The 16,227-nt window shown below is 38.3% G+C and overlaps 2 protein-coding genes across 3 annotated transcripts in view; one reads left to right on the plus strand and one right to left on the minus strand.

The window, feature by feature from the left end:
• Positions 1-3,236: 3,236 nt before the first annotated feature.
• Positions 3,237-5,263, minus strand: cldn5a (claudin 5a). Its single transcript, XM_084138624.1, has one exon. The coding sequence runs from the start codon at positions 4,987-4,989 to the stop codon at positions 4,342-4,344; it is 648 nt and encodes a 215-aa protein (XP_083994750.1). The 5' UTR covers positions 4,990-5,263; the 3' UTR covers positions 3,237-4,341.
• Positions 5,264-5,796: 533 nt separating this feature from the next.
• The window catches only part of LOC311098424 (septin-2), a 39,359-nt gene continuing 28,928 nt past the window's right edge, over positions 5,797-16,227 (plus strand). For both annotated transcript variants that reach the window (XM_084138622.1, XM_084138623.1), the window contains exon 1: positions 5,797-5,932. The gene's annotated coding sequence lies outside the window, so the exon portion shown is untranslated. The remainder of the gene's footprint in view (positions 5,933-16,227) is intronic.

The following is a 16,227-nucleotide window of genomic DNA, read 5'->3' on the forward strand; positions in this document are numbered from 1 at the left end:
CAGTAATGGGAAGCTGGAAATGACACCTGACCTTTGGAGGGCAGAGGTCAGCGCGGGCGTCATGAGAACCTGTCGTGCCAGTGTGTGTGTAGTGTGTGTGTGAGAGAGAGAGAGACAGAAAAAGAATTCTTGAATGTGAAACTGTCACTTCTCTGATGCATTAATGGAATGTTGCAGGAAATTTCCTTAAGGAAAAAAGAGGATATAATGTTCATAATTTCGACCAATATGGTTACTTACTGACAAGGCAATGTTGACTCAACCAATGGCATGAATTTAGGGAGGGACTATATATTTGTCCAACCACCCACCTTACAATAATCTATTCTGAGAACGTTTAGCAAACATTCCCTTAATAATGTTTTTTTCTGAAATGTTCCCTGAAGGTTCAAAACGTCCAGTTTTTTAAATGTTTGAAAAACGTTCTTTATGTGAACGTCAAGAAAACATTCCATTTTATCATTCTTCAAATATTATGGGAATGTTACTTTTGAATGTTCTCTGAACATTCTGAAACAAGTAGTAACATTTAAAAACATTAGATGAACGTTGAACTTAAACATTTCAGAAAACAACAAGGTAACACTATATTTTAAGGTGACTTATAGTTACGTTACTACATGTACTTACTATAGTAATAACAGTAAACTAGATAAGAAAAAGTTTGTCAAGACAATTACAGTACATATTGCAGCTTCTCTTCTCTTCTCTTCTCTGATGACGAGGGCGGGGCAACCTGTCACTCACATGAGATCCACCAATAAGGAAAGCTATAATGACTTAGTTTATGTTATCTTTTTTTTTTTTTTTTATTGTGTAATAAGGCCAAGTTTTTATTGTGGACTGACTCGATTTTATGTATTGGTCTTTCTTTTACTTATTTCTCTTTTCTTTGTTTTTCTCTCATTTTTATTTTATTTAACCCTTTGGCTATACCCTAAACTAATTTCAAAGAATGAATGAATGAATATGTAATCTAAAGCAGTCAGGTTGTTTGAGTCATATTATCCTTCCTTGTGTTTTTACTGTGTAAAACAAGCATGTTTATTCATTTATTTGGTTTAAGATAATGATCGATAATCTTTCATATTTGTTAATGTAATGTCAAAAATGCCATCTGGTTTCCGTATGTGACATTTGTTTATGTCAGTATATTTTGAATCATGTGAGAGATTATTCTTTCTTCACATTGATGTTCCTAATTTTTTTCTTTCTTTCTTTCTCTCTCCCCCATCCGTGTCTTGGAATGTCTGCCGACGGGTCTCCCATTGTCCTCATCCATATGGCCGCATTATGGGGTCCTGTCACCAGGCAACAGCAGGTTCTTTTGCGGTTGCCATGACGAAGATTCTTTAATGACGTCGTATCTGCCCCCATGTGCCTCTCTTCATTATGGATGCAAGGTCCTTTTAAAAAGTCTGGGCACCTCCCCCGAGTGCCCTCCTCAACTCCCCACCCAAAACACACACACTCACTCGTTACTCAGCCTCGTAACCTCCTCAGCTTCCAAAGGGTGACTGGAACTAACAATCCCACAATGCCGGCTGAAAGAACTGGTGTGGATATTCATACAGGCTCTCTATTGTGTTGACTGAGAGAGGCGGGTCGGGGGACGCAGCGCTGTTAACAAACCCATAAACTACAGAAAGAGTTTGCGCTCTAGAATTTTATGTCCAGTATCCAAAAAAATAAACTAAATGAACTAGTTTTGTTCAAGCCATATAAAAAAAAAAAAAAAAAGGAAATAATGACATTTTTATAGTAAGATTAGAAACAATTTGTCATCCATATTGTTCTAAAAGTAAGATTGATTTGAATAAATACAGTAACACTTAATCTTAGTGTCATGTAGTGACTGTAGTAATAACAGTACATTATGCATAATTACATGCAACTAACCCTAAACCAAACTCTATTCCTAACCCTATATAGTTAATTATTATTGCACAGTACTTAAATGCATAATTACACTGTAACATGGACACCTTAAAATAAGTGTAACCATAAATACATCTATAGTTGATATTCATAGTGTTCAGGGCTGATGGATGTCAGTTCTGTGTCGTCACTCATTGTTTTTTATATGCCTTGTAAACTTGAACATTTGTTTTGATATCTATCCAATAACGTAAAGTATATTTAGCTAAAATAGATGTGCAAGAATAATACAGTATATGACAGTCTTGGAAGCATCAGTCATGTTTTGCACTATTGTTTTTACAGTTGATTAATTTAGCAATTATTGCAAACTAAAAACCAGATGAATTATTATTTTTTATTTTGAGTAAGGAAAACTATATTTTTCCGATGGATCAAAAATGCTTCTAGAAATAAAATGCAGGGCAAATGAAAGTCAAATGGCCTGAAAGTGCGAACAGAACAAAAGTTGTTGTTGAATCCAGAAACAGTCGGTTGTTCCAAACTTCTTTTTCTGAGTGTGTTTTTTGTACCAGTGCACTTCTATACTGGTACTAGCCAGTAAAATCAGGTCATGCAGTCCTGCCGCACACTCTTAAGTGTGACTGACGTGTTTTTGCAGCATTGAGTGGCCATATGACCAGCTAAGCCTTCAGAAACAAGGTTTTGGAGAACCACTTGCACTTATACTTCACAACCATTTTACACAGTTTTTCATTTTTTAACCGCTCGGTTCTGAGGTACTGCGTCAAATACTTCCCATATTCACTGTGTCATTTTAATGAATTGGTGAGAACCTTCATTATAACTTTTAAAGGGCTAGTTCACCAAAAAATGAAAATTCTGTCATTAATTACTCGCACTCATGTCGTTCCAAACCCGTGAAACTTTTGTTCATCTTCAGAACACAAATGAAGATCTTTTTGATGACATCTGAGCTACGCAACTATCACTTTGACACTTTAAAAAGTTCATAAAGAGATTGTAAAACGTATCCGTGTGAATTCTCGCATATGACGCAGCACGTTTGAGCTTCTGCACGAACCAATGAGGTTCATTCTCATACATCAAGTTGTCAAACTATCCCTTTAATGCTAAATATAAGCCTTTATGACTTTTAGCATTAAAACTAATATCAGAAATCACAGAAGATGTGGGGTGTTAAATCAAACATGGTTGAATGAAAGTTAAATAAGACATATTAATGGCTTTTGCAATCTGATGTTAAGCTTGTAGTCAGTGAGATCAGCGTATTCGCTTTGAAACTGTATGTACTGTATTAGTCAAACAGGCAATAAACAAAAACACAAACATTCATATTTGTGTCAAAACTGTAAATGTTTATTCCAAAGAACATTCATTCATACACAATTTAAAAAAAAAAGTTACAAAAAATAACTATTTCAGACGAGCTGAATAAACTAAATGTAGAGGTCTTAAGTTCAAGGAACATGATCCATGAAGGTTTGCATCCAGCAAGGCACTATATACCGGCAAGAGAATCCCAAAATACAGACATTTTCCATAGTGAACGTAGATCCTGCTTGACGTTATTTCTCGTGTGGCCTCGTTCAGCTTTGAGCCACAGTGTGGACGGGTGAGCAAAGAGTTACAGATCAGTCAGGAATTGCTTCATTTTCCCAGCTGTTTGTCCTGGCTGACGTCCCTCGTGTTGAAGAGTCTCTGCAAATGTGCCAAAGCAGATTCCTCTAGATTTACACACTAATAACATCACGTCCTCAGCACAATGAACACATCGGTAAACATCTTTGATCGGCTACAGCTAACTTAATGGTTTGAGCCTTTTACAAACTTTTCCAGGTACCTAAAACAGATATTTTGTCAGATTATTCTTTCACCCTCAATAAAGTTTTGAAACAAAGAGGCAACACTTTATAATAACTTTCAGAGTGAAAACAAACATTATGTGAAACAGATCAGTAGTTTACGCACATTTACACATTACATTGAAGTACATCAACTGATGATGATCGGCTTTTATCAGCAACATAATGTTACTGAAAACAATTATTAAAGGATTAAATCAATTTTAGCTAATCAGATGCTTTAAAATACAAACAAAATCAAATTATATGTTTAACAGATCAGTTCATGCACATTAAAACATGAATACTGTATGGAAATATATAGCCAAATGACTGTTTCAGGACATTGAATGAAGGCTAATTTAATGACCCGTTAAACTTTGCATAATGTTTGTTACTAAAGTTATTAAAAAATGTTCACCTTTCAGAAATGCATATCCACAAAAGACGTCATGTTAAATAAAACAAATTGATCCAATCAGTAGTCCAAGATGCTTAAAAAAAGGAAAATCAGTCTGAAGTTTTACAAGAGAACAGAAACATCTGGAGGTGGTGCAACACACAATAACTTTTTGATGTAAATGATTTCAAACAGCGTCTAAACGTAATTCCTCTTGTCATATTCCCCGTTGGGTGTTGATCTTTTGGTGGGCGCGTATTGTACCGAGTAGCCGGAGTTTCTGGAGGCTGGGCACGAGCAGCAGAGCATGCTTCCCCCGAGCAGCAGAAGCGCGGTGGCCGCCCAGCCGATGTAGAGAGCAGCTCCGATCTCCCGCTTCTGGGACGCCGGCACCTGCGGGTTGTAGAAGTCGGAGATGATGCTGTTGGCCATCCAGCACAGGGGCACGAGCATGAATATGGCACTGATGATGTAGATGACCCCTCCGACGTTCACCACCCGTGCCTTCACGTTCTCTGTCTTGATGCAGTTGGTGCACTGCGCGCCGGCGATCACCACCATCAGCCCGACGACGCACAACACCGACGAGATGACCGTGAGCGCGCGCGCGGCTTGGAGGTCGTGGCTGAGCGCGAGCATGGAATCGTGGATCTTGCACTGCATCTGGCCGGTGCTCTGCACGGCGCACGACATCCACAGGCCTTCCCAGATGGTCTGCGCCACTACGATGTTGGCCTCGATGAAGGCGGTGACCTTCCAGGTGGGGAGCCCGCAGACGACCATCTCCAAGAGCGTGCCGAAGACGCACAGGATCAGACCCAGGATCTCCAGAGCCGCGGAGGCCATCTCTTTTACTCCTTGTAGTGCTTAAATATATCTGTGCACCTGCTCTAGAACTTTGGAAACGTCTGGGAAGGCTGATTTCCTCTCCAGAGTCTGGTTTTATTTTCTTCTAAAGTCTTTTATCCAAAGTTTCTTCTTCTCTCCAAAGTTTTTTCTTTCCAAAAACTTCTATCCAAAAGTTTCAATCACAAAAACTGAAGCGCTTTGATCAGGTGGACCGCATCTCCTCGCTGCGTCTCCTCTGTGCTTTGACTAACGGACTTCTCCTGGACTGCGAATAAGTGGAGTGGAATAATAGCGGTACGCCAAGAGGAGGGGTGTGTGTGCGTGCGTGCGTTTGTGTTTGTCGAAGACTGAAGTGAAACTTTCATCCAATCGCACAAGAGAGCATCTGTTGCTCGCCAATGAGGATGCAGAGAAGCAGTGCGTTTGTGTGTGAAAGTCTAAGAGGGGGGTCTATAAACGAATAAAACAGTTTTTTTTAAAACAGCTATTTTTTAAAATCACTTGTATATAGGCTACAAGCCAGCACCAAAGCAAATACAAATAAATATAGCCTAATACATATAGGCTATATAAAAATGTAAATATTATCAAAAGTTAAATATCTCACTTGAATTTCATTAATAAAATATTTTGTGTCAAATTCGTGTTTAGACATGTTCGCTGAAAGCACTGGAAACAGCCCTCTCCTAGAAACTGTGACCTGTCTCCGCCATCTTGGCTCTAATTCGCCGCTCTATTTGCCGTCCTCCACATTGGTACTTGAGCCGTAATGGCTTCCGTTGCGGCATGTCTCTTAATCCATCAGAAAATAGGCATTGTGGGATAAGGGCGGAATTGTAGCAGCGGTTTCCGGATTCCCTGGATTGGCCTGCTGGAAGAAAGAAAACAAGGGAGGTGGAAAAACTCCACGTTTTTGTGTTTTATCACGAGTTTATTACAGGTAAGGGCTTCTGACGCCTAAAAAAGTTAGTCGAAGTTTCTTCGCATTTGTATCCGGAAGTGATTAATCAGCCTAGACTTTGTGTCAGTTCCTTAGCGGCTTCAGTAACTGTTGCATGTCAAAAGTTACATTTCAAATGAAGTAATACAGTTGTATTTCTCGATACTTTGTTTCTCTCCTTGAAACTGTAAGATGACACACATATGTTTTGTTTTAGTGCGGGTGTGTCAGTTTTAGATGTGATACGTGCTCTGAATTAAGAAAATTTTATCAAAAAGGGTGTGGACGAGAGGAGGTGTTTTCATTTCAAATGGGGTGCTATAAAAATGTACCCAAGGTTATCTGTTGTTTCATTTTTAAATTTCATAGGAATTTGGCATCATGTGAATTTAGAGAGGGGTTTGGGGGAGTCGAGGAGATGATGGCCAGAGTTTGACAGCACATTTCACAGTTTAATAGCACGTTCTCTGCCTGGAGCAAACCTCCTCACTTTTAACATATCCTCCCGGGAGCCAACAATTCAGTTTATGAATTCGTTTAGGATTTCTGAGAAAATGCTTATCGGACATTTTCTGTGTGTTAATGTTGGTGTGTGATAGACATTAGAAGAATGTTCTAATAATACAGTAAATATAATAGTGATTTTATTTCAATATTAAATATGTGATTATTGATGACACATCAATATTACTATTATGTAATTATTAGGCTATATATTTTTTATGTTTTCGTACATTTATGGATGTACTAAATGTGGTGATAAAATTAGCAAAATATTCATAAAATATATTCACCCCAAAATGAAAATTCTGTCATTAATAACTAACCCTCATGTTGTTCCAAACCTGTAAGACTTTCGTTCATATTTGGAAAACAAATGAAGATCTTTTTAATGAAATCTGAGAGCTTTTTGTCCCTCCATTGACAGTTACGCAACGACCACTTTGACACTAACAAAAAGTTCATAAAGAGATTGTAAAACTAATCCAAATGAATTGAGAGGTTTAGACCAAATTTTCTGAAGAGACTCAGTCATTTTGATGAAGATATTTATGCTTTTTTTCACATATAAACTTTGATCAACGAACATAAACATAACCGAACCTGCTTGATGCACGAGAATGAACCTCATTGGTTCTTGCTGAAGCTCAAACGTGATGCGTAACACGAGAATGAACCTCATTGGTTCTTGCGGAAGCTCAAACGTGATGCGTAACACGAGAATGAACCTCATTGGTTCTTGCTGAAGCTCAAACGTGATGCGTAACACGAGAATGAACCTCATTGGTTCTTACTGAAGCTCAAACGTGATGCGTAACACGAGAATGAACCTCATTGGTTCCTGCTGAAGCTCAAACGTGATGCGTAACACGAGAATGAACCTCATTGGTTCTTGCGGAAGCTCAAACGTGATGCGTAACACGAGAATGAACCTCATTGGTTCTTGCTGAAGCTCAAACGTGCTGCGTAACACGAGAATGAACCTCATTGGTTCTTGCTGAAGCTCAAACGTGATGCGTAACACGAGAATGAACCTCATTGGTTCCTGCTGAAGCTCAAACGTGATGCGTAACACGAGAATGAACCTCATTGGTTCTTGCGGAAGCTCAAACGTGCTGCGTAACACGAGAATGAACCTCATTGGTTCCTGCTGAAGCTCAAACGTGATGCGTAACACGAGAATGAACCTCATTGGTTCTTGCGGAAGCTCAAACGTGATGCGTAACACGAGAATGAACCTCATTGGTTCTTGCTGAAGCTCAAACGTGCTGCGTAACACGAGAATGAACCTCATTGGTTCTTGCTGAAGCTCAAACGTGATGCGTAACACGAGAATGAACCTCATTGGTTCCTGCTGAAGCTCAAACGTGATGCGTAACACGAGAATGAACCTCATTGGTTCTTGCGGAAGCTCAAACGTGCTGCGTAACACGAGAATGAACCTCATTGGTTCTAGCAGAAGCTCAAACGTGCTGCGTAACACGAGAATGAACCTCATTGGTTCTAGCGGAAGCTCAAACGTGATGCGTAACACGAGAATGAACCTCATTGGTTCTAGCAGAAGCTCAAACGTGATGCGTAACACGAGAATGAACCTCATTGGTTCCTGCAGAAGCTCAAACGTGATGCGTAACAAGAGAATGAACCTCATTGGTTCCTGCAGAAGCTCAGACGTGATGCGTAACACGAGAATGAACCTCATTGGTTCCTGCAGAAGCTCAGACGTGATGCGTAACACGAGAATGAACCTCATTGGTTCCTGCAGAAGCTCAAATGTGATGCGTAACACGAGAATGAACCTCATTGGTTCTCGCATATCAAGCGAACATGCTAGACTGATCTATGAGTTGATGAATGTTTAAATGTGAATAAAAGCCTAAATTCAATCTGTTCATTTTATAAAGCATATATCATGTCTCTTCAGAAAATTTGGACTAAACCGATTCGTTTTACAATCTCTTTATGAACTTTTTAAAGCGTCAAATTGGTAGCTGCGTAGCTGTCAATGGAGGAACAGTAATCGTTCAGATTTCATTAAAAATATCTTAATTTGTGTTCTGTAAATCTTGTAAACTCGCTGAGCAAATTCAACTTGTGCTCTCGCGAGAACTCTGGATCTCCAGGGTATTGAAACAGGCTGATTTCAAGATTATTGTCCGATAACTGTGCCTGATTAGCCGATTAACAGAAGTGTGTCGATCCACCTACTAAAACCTACCGACAGCCTCCAATGCAAATATAAATAGAAAATTCAGTAGATATAAAAATTTAGTGATTTACTTTTGAACTTTCTATTCAACAAAGAATCATGAAAAACAATCACAGATTCCACAAAAATATGAAGCATTGTTTTCAACATTAATGATAATCAGAAATGTTTCTTGAGCAGCAAATCATCATATTAGAATGATTTCTGAAGGATCATGTGACACTGAAGACTGGAGTAATGATGCTGAAAATTCAGCTTTGATCACAGGAATAAATTACATTTCAAAACATATTCAAATATAAAGCAGATATTATAAATTGTAATACTATTTCATTGTTTTTGCTGCGTTTTGATCGAATAAATACAGCCTTGGTGAGCAGAAGAGGCTTCTTTCAAAAACATTTAAAAAATCTTGCCAAACCCAAACCTTTGAACGGTGGTATACGTGTTTACTTAAATTCAGCATGTTTGTGCTATTCTAAAAAGGCATCATGCTGTGAAAGTTTGTTGAAATTTTCACAATGTTTAATTACATTTATGTTTTGTTTCCATTTTGTCCTCTAACTTTATTTACACAAAATAAGTACAAAACAAGCTCCGAATAAAACATACTATAGGTGCCTAAAAATGTCACATAATTAAAATGCCCCCAAAATGTCAAACATTTCTCAGTACAGAACCAGAACCACAGTGTCTTTATACACCTTCTATAAGGAGTACTTAAGGAATCATCAGATTGCGCAACATTTGCACAATAGAAAAGAAAATTAACAGTTAACAGTCTATTATAATGAAGAAGAGGTGATTTAGAAACTCATCTTGTTTACTTGTCACATGTCTTGGCAAAAGCCAAAATCCTGCTTATTATAAATTGGGGATTTCCTTTCAGACCACTTCTATTTAGGTTCAAGGTTATTTTAACAAAACACGAGCCAAAAGATATCATTTTGATGAATACAAGCTGCCTGAAGTTCAAACAACAAATGACTTCAGCTTAAAAAATTACATTCAAATGCTGTCTTATAAATGCCCCCTGAGACCCGACAAAAAGTGTTTTGGACTAGTGTTTGGATTTTGTTTTAGCATCATCACTATTGTTCTTAAAGGGATAGTTCACCCAAAAATTTAAATTCTGTCATTATTTACTCGCCCTCATGTCGTTCCAAACCTGTAAGAATTTCGTTCATCTTTACATGCAAAACATAGCCTGGGAAAACCCAGACAACTTCCGGCAAATTTAGATTTGCTCTGCAAGTAGTCTGGCAAAGAGCTCATTCAAGCCCATTTCTAATCCGTCGAAATCGCGGCACCAATCAGAAACGTCGGGGCGGGCTTTACACAATGACGATCGCTCTGATTGGTTTTAGGTCTATCCAATTGCGCCCAGAGGCATTTGAGCGACGTCCGTTCAACTTTTAAATGCATTATTATATTCAAAATGCAAACACACGAGGACAGTCTCCATGAAAGACCCACTGGCAGATGAACGTGCTACTGCATTTCTCTCCGAAACGGTAGGAACTAGGGGTGCACCGATCCGATATTAGGATCGGATATCGGCCGCGATACTGATAAAATAGCTGGATCGGGGATCGGAAAAAATAACAGATCCACGGGCCGATCCAGGTTTTTTTTTTTTTTTGTCGTCGCAGCAGAACCTACGTCATTCAGCTTCACGTGTGTCGCATGCTAGAAGCAACATGGAGCGAGCCAGAGGCCGTTTCTCAATACCAAGTACGCAAACTTCGGACTTGCGTCCGTCCTTGGTAGTTCGGACTTGCCAAGTTCGACTTTGGAGAACGAACTCCCGAGGACGAGAGGATGCGAGTCCGGTTATTCTGCAAATGGAACAGCAGCGCTCTTGATCGCGTCACTCAGCTCGCTCTGGCTACTCCGGTCATCTCTTTATGTATATTTTAGCCAACAATAAAACGAAGTATGTTATAAAACACCACTCTGCCTCTTTTCATTTAAAAAAAAAAAATTAAACATATTAATGGCCACATAAATGTGGTTCAGGCAAACGCGTACATTGATTATCTTTACTGCATATATTTATAACAACACGAAATATAAAACACAACCCTGCTTCTTTTTGTTTTCATTTTTAAAAATATGAAACATAATGATAATTAAAACTGACATTTAAATTTGCCATTGCTAATTAGGTGAGCATTCACAGGTCATGTTTGTGATGGTGGTGTGACACTGCACTACATTACAATGTTTGGTTATTATTATTTGTATGTGTGATCAAGTTGTTGTTCGACCAACTTTTTATTTTTTTATTCTCAGGTACAGCTGCTATGTTGCATTTTAAATTCCTGTTTGCAGGACTTTGCACTTTATATTTTTACATGTTTACAATTTTTGGAAACTGTCAGATTACTATTGTATGTTTGACCAATACACTGTTTTTTTGTTTCCACTGCTACATTTTTTTTTTTTTTACATTTATTTAAAGAAGTTTGATTATATTCTATTTTCGATTTGAATGCACAATTGTTTTTTAAATAAATAAGAATTCAACACATTACATACATCTGTTATTTTGTCTTAGTTATGTTTAGTTAGTAAAGTCTGGTGCCTTTAGTCTCTTCAAGGAAGGTATAAGGTGGAAGGTATACAGTTTATTATTAATTCAACTATAGTATCGGATCGGTATCGGGTATCGACAGATACATAAAGCCCAGGCATCGGTATCGGTATCGGGACTGAAAAAGTCGGATCGGTGCACCCCTAGTAGGAACTTAAATTCGATTTAATAGAGGATTTTAACTGTGACAAGATGATTGACAGGGCAGTTTACGTGACAGGATGCACGCGACAGATCCGTCCGATAAAGATGACGAAGTAGTATGTCCCAAAGCTTGCCTACTTTTTTGCTACACATTCAAAAGTAAATACCTTTTCTTCACAAAAAGAGTACATACTTTTATGGCATAGTGTAACTTAGGCGAATTGGGACGCCGCATATTGCTTTACACGACGACGATAGCTCTGATTGGTTTTAGGTCTATCCAATTGCGCCCAGAGGCATTTGAGTGACGTTCGTTGGTGACGCCCCTTTGGAAATGAGTTATTAATGAAGCTTTGCCAGATCATAACTCAGTTACTACTGAGAATGGTCTGGTTTTAATCAGGCTAATGCAAAACAGTTAAAAGTAACTGAATCAATCCACAGCCTAACAAAATAATCCACTCTTCTCCACAATGGTAACCCACTGTAATTTAAATGGTTCTAATAATTCCAATGTAATTGAACATTAAACACAATTACACACTATCAAGTCTTCATTTTCTCAAAAAAAACATAAAATAAGACTTAATTTAAATTTTTAACTTAATTCAACCATATGCAAAGCATGCTGTGAACTAACAAGCACCGCCCAGTTTCAGTTAATGCAACACAAATCATTCATGTAATCCTCAAGTAAACTTAAATTTGACATATATTTAAGCAGATTGAACACAATCAAATTAAGTTAGGACAAAATGTATAGCAATTGTGTTGCTTAAGCTCATTTTAACTAAGCAATTTGAACAAGCAGCAAAAATCTTTTTTTTTTTCAGTGTATCTTGGCTTTATGTGTCCCTGTCATCAAAGGACTTTTCTTCTCTTAATTTACATCTTTAACCTTTCACCCCTCCTCTTTCTTCCTTTATCACGTCTCATCCCATGCTCTCAATTCCTGTCCTGTATGGATGTGTTATTTCCGTCAGTGTTTGAAAGCGATTCCGCCCTTTGTCTTGAACATCATCCATCAATACGCCAGAGCAGAGCCGCTCTTCAGAGGTGAAGTGAATTACGCCGGGGGTCGTGAGGCGGCACGTTTCACTCATAAACTCAAGTGCTAGTTCAGTTATGACCGGCGAGCAAACCCAGCTTTCTGATCTGACTGTATATGTGGCGTTCGAGTCACAAGACTCACGAGCTTACGATCTAAGCTAAGCTCCATCAGGAATTCTGTTAAGAACCTCAAAACCATTTTATCGTAAAAATGGCAAATCTCTTAAGTCTGGTCACCACCTGTGCTCATGTTTGAGGGTGAGGCAGAGTTGAAAGCTGGTGTGTTTGTTAAATCTTTTCTTGGTTTTGGAGTTTAATGTACGTTAATGCAAAAATCACAGGTGGAGCTGCTCTCTGTAATCACTGTGGCGATAATGAGGCCACTTGATTAATCTGAGACTGGCTTATCCTTCCCATAATTCCCAGCCAGCAATAACAAGACCTCCCAGAGTGTGTGTGTGTGTGTGTGTGTATATGTGTGTGATAAAATGGGAATCGCAATGTCCAGCATTATAAAGGCAGCACCGTTACGCCCACAATCTGACATTTATCCTAAATTAGTTTCCATGCATTCCAGAGGAACACTTTGACTCTTGATTTTTCTTGCTTTGGGAGTAGAAACACTCATGATCATAAAAATGAAGAACTCGATCTGTCAGTATTACAGCTTTTAGGCTTTTTTTTCTTCTTGTTTTCTACTTATTTTGTGTAAATTAGGTTAGAACAAAATTGAAACGAAATCTAAATATGATTAAACATTGTGTAAAATTTCACAGCATGATGGGTCATATTAAGCTTTTTTCCCTATTCAACATTAAAAAGCTCTGCAAAGTTACAAAGCACAAAGTCACTCCAAAGTGAGTTATTCTCTATATCAGTAGGCGCGTTTCCATTACAAATTTGCACAAAACTTTTGCGATTTATTTTATTTTTATTTTTATTTTCTAAATGTCGACAAAAAACTATTGCGAAATGACGGGCGTTTCCATTAACCAATGTTATGCGAGTAAAACTCTTGCGATAAGTCATTCCAAAAATCATAGCAACGGACGTTGGTAGGTGTATATCTCAGCCACTGCACTGGCCATTATTATTAATGGAAGGAGACGTATGTGTGTTATCCAATCATTAATGGCAAGGAAAGACTCTTATACTTGAGAGAGGCACATATGAGGTGTTTCTGGGTGTTTCTCACTCATTTCTGCTTCGAGGTCTTGATTGTGGCATTTCTTTGAGGTTTAGAATCCAGTATTCTTGTAATTCGTCTGTCTTTTATGAATTTAATAAATAACTCTTCTCGTATTCTATCCAAGCATACCGCGTCATCTACGTCAGTTAACTACGGCACTGTGTTGTAAATGCCGCTCCATCTGAAAGCAGGTGATGGCGATTTACTACTAATCAAGGAACCGGCTTTACTGACGAGATGCGCATAACAATCGCATGCGATATATCGCCCAGCCCTAGCCTCCAGTGTAGTCTTGAGTTTTATTCCAGGAACAACATTCCTCATTTAAATAATTCCCGTCTAAGGCTTGTGTAGAATAAAGGGGCGGGGCCTGGTTGAGTTAGGCTACGTTTACACGTGGCCGGCTGTTTTCATAAACTCTCCGTTTTCAAAAATAACATCGTGCACACCTGTCAGTTTTCAGAAAAGAGTTAGTTTACACAAACCCGTGTACATGCCGTCAAGTGCAGTGTAACGAGAAGCTTAAACTCACGTTAGCCAATCAGAATCCCGAAAATAGTCACATACTGTGACGTCGGCTCCCTAAAACTCAGTTTTTCTCAGTTTACATGCAAACGTTCAAACAAAGTTTTCCAAAATCTCCACTCTGGCCGGAGTTTTTAGAAAGAATCGTTTTCAGACGCGAATTCTCAGTTTGCGTGTAAACGAAGGGCACAAACGAAGGGAAATGTCTCCGTTTTTCAAAATAACCATGTACCGGTATGTGTAAACGGGGCCTTAGTCACTAGTGTTGAAACTCATGGTTATAGTAAGGGTCGGGACATTTCCCAAACACGCTCGAAGCGCTCGACCAATCACAACACACGGGTCCAGCCGACCAATCAGAGCACATTGAGTTTTTCAGAAGGAGGGGCTTCAAAGATCCAGGAACAAAACAGAGCTTTTCTGACAGACTAGGAAGAGAGGAGCTGCAACAATTAAAAAATTTGGGGAAAAAAACATTCTAGTAGGAACAGGGACCAAAAACAAAATCAATACTTTGTAAAAGGGCGTAATAAAGCCGTCTTAGGTGAACACATACACTGCCGTTCAAAAAGTTGGCATCGATACATTTTTTTTAAAATGTTTTTAAAAGAAGTCTCTTATGCTCACCAAGGCTAATAAAAAATACAGTTAAAAAATGTAATATTGTGAAATATTATTATATTTTAAAATATCATTTATTCCTCTGATGCAAAGCTTATTTTCTCTGTCTTGGGAGTAGAAACACTCATAAAAATGATCAACTCGATCTGTCAGTTTTACAGCTGTTTGGCCTTCACTGAAGACTTTCAGAACGGCTGTCTCTGAATCAAACACACTTTCACCTAAACCTCATAAAGCACACGTGTCTGTGTGTGTGTGTGTGTGTAAAAGAGAGCCCTCATTTATGGGGAGTGGTGAAAATATAGGAAAGCGTTTCCAGGAAGATGAAAGATAAACAGTTTTGTTCCCTCCCTGTCGTCACCCCTCACTCTCCTCTTCACGTCTAACACACTCACACACTCCCAGCTTCACCAGAACAGTTTGTTCCCCATCAGTATCATCAGCCCAACCCTATGCAGATCTGTTACAGTGTGTGAAGGAAGATCAGATTTATGGAGAGCTTCAGTTGACAGCGCTACCATTTAAATGTGAATGTTTCATTTGACTGGAATTTCATTGGCCATCTATTGCATTGAAGATGCAAGATATATCAGTGACCATACCAGTATTTATTTATTTACTATCATTTAAAAATTTGAGGTCATTTAAAAAAAATTAATTAATACCTCTATTCTGCAGTGATGCATTAAAGGTGGGGTATGTAATTCTCTTTTTTGGCCATTTTTTCAAAATCACTTGAAATCCTATTCCTAACCCCCTTACAGCCACTGAGTTAGAAGCACTGAAATGAAAATTAAGCAATTTAATCATCTGTGGAACGGGCAGGACTCGAAAAACTCCAGCCAATCATTTCCAAGACCACCTAGAATCATTGGACAGTAAGTGCGTCAATCAAACGGTCGTACCCGACCCCCCTCCCCCATCCCCCTCATGTTCTTTGAATGGGTGGAGTCAAAGGAAAGAAGGTAGGACCATTTGAGTTGTGTATTTTCAAAATCTGCCGGCCGTTTTGCAAATCACATACCCTACCTTTAAATCGATCAAAAGTGGCAGTAAAGACATTTATAATGTTACAAAAGATTTCTATTTGCAACAAATGCTGTTCTTTTGATCTTTCTATTCATCAAAGAATCCTGAAAAACAATGTTCAATGGTTTCCACAAAAATATGAAGCACTGTTTTCAACATGGTTTATTTAGCAGCAAATCGGCATATTAGAATGATTTCTAAAGGATCATGTGACACCGAAGCCTTTAGGATTTTAGAATTTTTATTTTTTCTCTTTTTCTTTTTTTTTTAGTAAATGTTGTGTGATTGTAAGTGTTCAGTAAATTTTTGTCAGTATTATTATTAAGTATTATTATTATACTTTTTTTTTTTTTAAATATTGTTAGCGTTATATTGGCAAGATACATCAGTCTTTAAAAACTCATATCGATTGGCCACTAATCTCTTATTAT

Source organism: Abramis brama, assembly GCF_963993115.1.
Source record: "Abramis brama genome assembly, chromosome: 16".
NCBI classification, from domain to species: Eukaryota; Metazoa; Chordata; class Actinopteri; order Cypriniformes; family Leuciscidae; genus Abramis; species Abramis brama.

Bases quoted from the DNA above. Each gene is read 5' to 3' on its own strand.
- cldn5a (XM_084138624.1), bottom strand. From the start codon at position 4,989: ATGGCCTCCGCGGCTCTGGAGATCCTGGGTCTGATCCTGTGCGTCTTC.